Raw genomic sequence first — 2517 nt, 5'->3', positions numbered from 1 at the left:
CTGACGTAGCATGTAACAAGTAGTGAATGCTATCTGAAATGTCTGACCGTTTCCAAAATCATATCCAGTTGGTTGGCGTATCTAAGTATATTACCTTCACACATGTTTACATGTTTAACCTTCACTTAATAATATAAGTACTTGACTTATGAAAAATTTTATGTCGAGTCCGGGTGGCCCAGGCCTCGAGTCAACATGATCAGTACTAGCACAAGGCTGACCTAAAACGTCCAACCGTTTCCAAAATCATATCCTGTTGCTAAAGTTTTAACCCTAAACACGTCTGATATTTGCTTATTGCTGGTCACATTTCAGCCGGCCTAGCCGTGACGTAATCACAACTAACTACAACAGTACTCTCCAAGCAGAGGTGTGGAGTCACCGCTAACTACAACAGTACTCTCCAAGCAGAGGTGTGGAGTCACCGCTAACTACAACAGTACTCTCCAAGCAGAGGTGTGGAGTCACAGCTAACTACAACTGTTACAGCACTCTCCAAGCAGAGGTGTGGAGTCACAACTAACTACAACAGTACTCTCCAAGCAGAGGTGTGAGGGCTGGCTATTTTCGCCTAGCTCGAAGAACAGTGGATCACAGCTAAACGTACTGTGGCGTGAGGGGCAATAGCCGGGATTCGAACTCCCAACCCCTTGAGTTAGGACCAGGACCGTTAGAACCATGGACGTGGACACCCAGTACATCGCTAACGTAGCCCGCTGCGTCCTGTCCGCGGTAGGAGTCGCCGCGAACCTGCTGATTCTGTACATCATCGCCCGGTACAGAACCGTCCGGACCATCTCCAACGTCTACGTCGCGAACCTGGCCGTGGCTGACGCCAGCTTCTGCCTGCTCGCGTTCGTGCAGGGGCTGTTTTCTATGCGGTTCCGCTACTTCGACACGAGACTGCAGAACCTGCTAGCCTCCTGCCAGCAGGGCGACAATGGTACAAGCAGTACTGCAAATGGGACCGTGTCTAATGCTACCACGGCTTACCTACAGACTGTGTCAAATTGTACCACGTCTACGGCAGAATGGCTACAAACTGTGCCAAACGCTACGGCAGAATGGCTACAGACTGTGCCGAACGCTACGGCAGAATGGCTACAGACTGTGCCGAACGCTACGGCAGAATGGCTACAGACTGTGTCTAATGCTTCTGCATGGCTACAGACTAACAACTGCACGTGGCGGAGCCTGGAACCAGACCAGCTGACCTCCCTGCAGGCCGTGAAGCTGTCCTGGGATGGCGCCTACATGCAGAGCTCCGTGAGCTGCGACATCGGGCGGCTGCTTGCCGTGTTCCTGGCCTGCGCGAGCGTGTTCCTGCTGACGGCCACGGCGGCGGAGCGGCACGGCGCCGTCACCCGGCCTCTGCAGCACAGGCTCCGCCGCACGCAGGGTAAAGCCTTCCTGACCTGCCTGCTGATGTGGGGGTTAGCGCTGCTGGTGGCGGCCCTGGACACTACAGTACGGAACGCGGCGCTGGGAGACTGGAGCTTCACGTACGGCAGCCTGTTCCAGTGCGTGTACCTGCGGCGGGATGATGCCGCCTCTGGTCACGCCTTCCTCCCATTGGCTGTCGTCATCTTCATCCTGATGTACGCCGTCCCCGCCGCAGTCATCATTCCCTTATATGGCAGGATCTTCCGGGCCTTACGTCAGCCGCGACCCCGAGCTTCCAGGTCACCGACCTCTCGGACGTTAAGCCGCGCTGCCAGGTCACCGACCCCTCGGACGTTACAGAGGGCATCGACCTCCCGGACGTTACACATGATCTTCGTGGTGACGGTGTTTTTCCTGGTGTGTTGGCTGCCGTTCCACGTGACGTCGGTGCTGGTACATTGGCACACGGACGGGGACAGTAACCTGCCGTTTCTGGTCGCCACGGCGCTCGCCATCCTCAACTCCGTCATCAACCCTTTTCTCTACGCCTTCATCGGAAAAAACTTCCGGGAACACATCAGGAGGGTTTTCTGCTCTTCACCATGCGAGGAGGAGGGAACGCATTACCATAGCAACGCACGGGCGTCAGTCGACTCCATCTACGGCTATCGTGACTCTGTGGTCAGCATTTACACGGACACAACAATACCTGATGTACAACCGCCTACACGCACGACACGGCTGTAACAACGCCTGTTACACCGCCTGTAACAACGCCTGATGTACAACCGCCTACACGCACAACACGCCTGTAACAACGCCTGTAACACCGCCTGATATACAACCGCCTACATGCACAACACGGCTGTAACAACGCCTGTAACAACGCCTGTATCAACGCCTGTATCAACGCCTGTAATAATACCTGATGTACAACCGCCTACACGCACTACACGGCTGTAACAATACCTGATGTACAACCGCCTACACGCACAACACGCCTGTAACAACGCCTGTAACAACGCCTGATGTACAACCGCCTACACGCACGACACGGCTGTAACAACGCCTGATGTACAACCGCCTACACGCACAACACGACTGTAGCAACGCCTGATGTACAACCGCCTACAT

General features: G+C 54.8%; 1 protein-coding gene across 1 annotated transcript; it reads left to right on the top strand.

Annotated features, from left to right (window-relative positions):
* The first annotated feature begins 522 nt into the window (after positions 1-522).
* On the top strand, positions 523-2206 carry LOC109467512 (allatostatin-A receptor-like). Its single transcript, XM_019765525.1, has 2 exons — positions 523-1002; positions 1171-2206. Exons 1-2 carry the CDS (start codon positions 679-681, stop codon positions 2128-2130), a joined length of 1284 nt encoding a protein of 427 aa, XP_019621084.1. The 5' UTR covers positions 523-678; the 3' UTR covers positions 2131-2206.
* Positions 2207-2517: the final 311 nt, after the last annotated feature.

The sequence above is a fragment of the Branchiostoma belcheri genome, unplaced genomic scaffold, assembly GCF_001625305.1.
Source record: "Branchiostoma belcheri isolate BF01 breed outbred unplaced genomic scaffold, Haploidv18h27 scaffold180, whole genome shotgun sequence".
Lineage (NCBI taxonomy): Eukaryota > Metazoa > Chordata > Leptocardii > Amphioxiformes > Branchiostomatidae > Branchiostoma > Branchiostoma belcheri.
This window is presented reverse-complemented; position numbering and strand designations above follow the sequence as displayed.

Excerpts from the sequence above, each read along its gene's own strand:
- LOC109467512 (XM_019765525.1), top strand. The coding sequence starts at position 679 with ATGGACGTGGACACCCAGTACATCGCTAACGTAGCCCGCTGCGTCCTG. Across the intron at positions 1,003-1,170 it reads CCACGGCTTACCTACAGACT|ACTAACAACTGCACGTGGCG; the intron begins GTGTCAAATTGT and ends GCATGGCTACAG.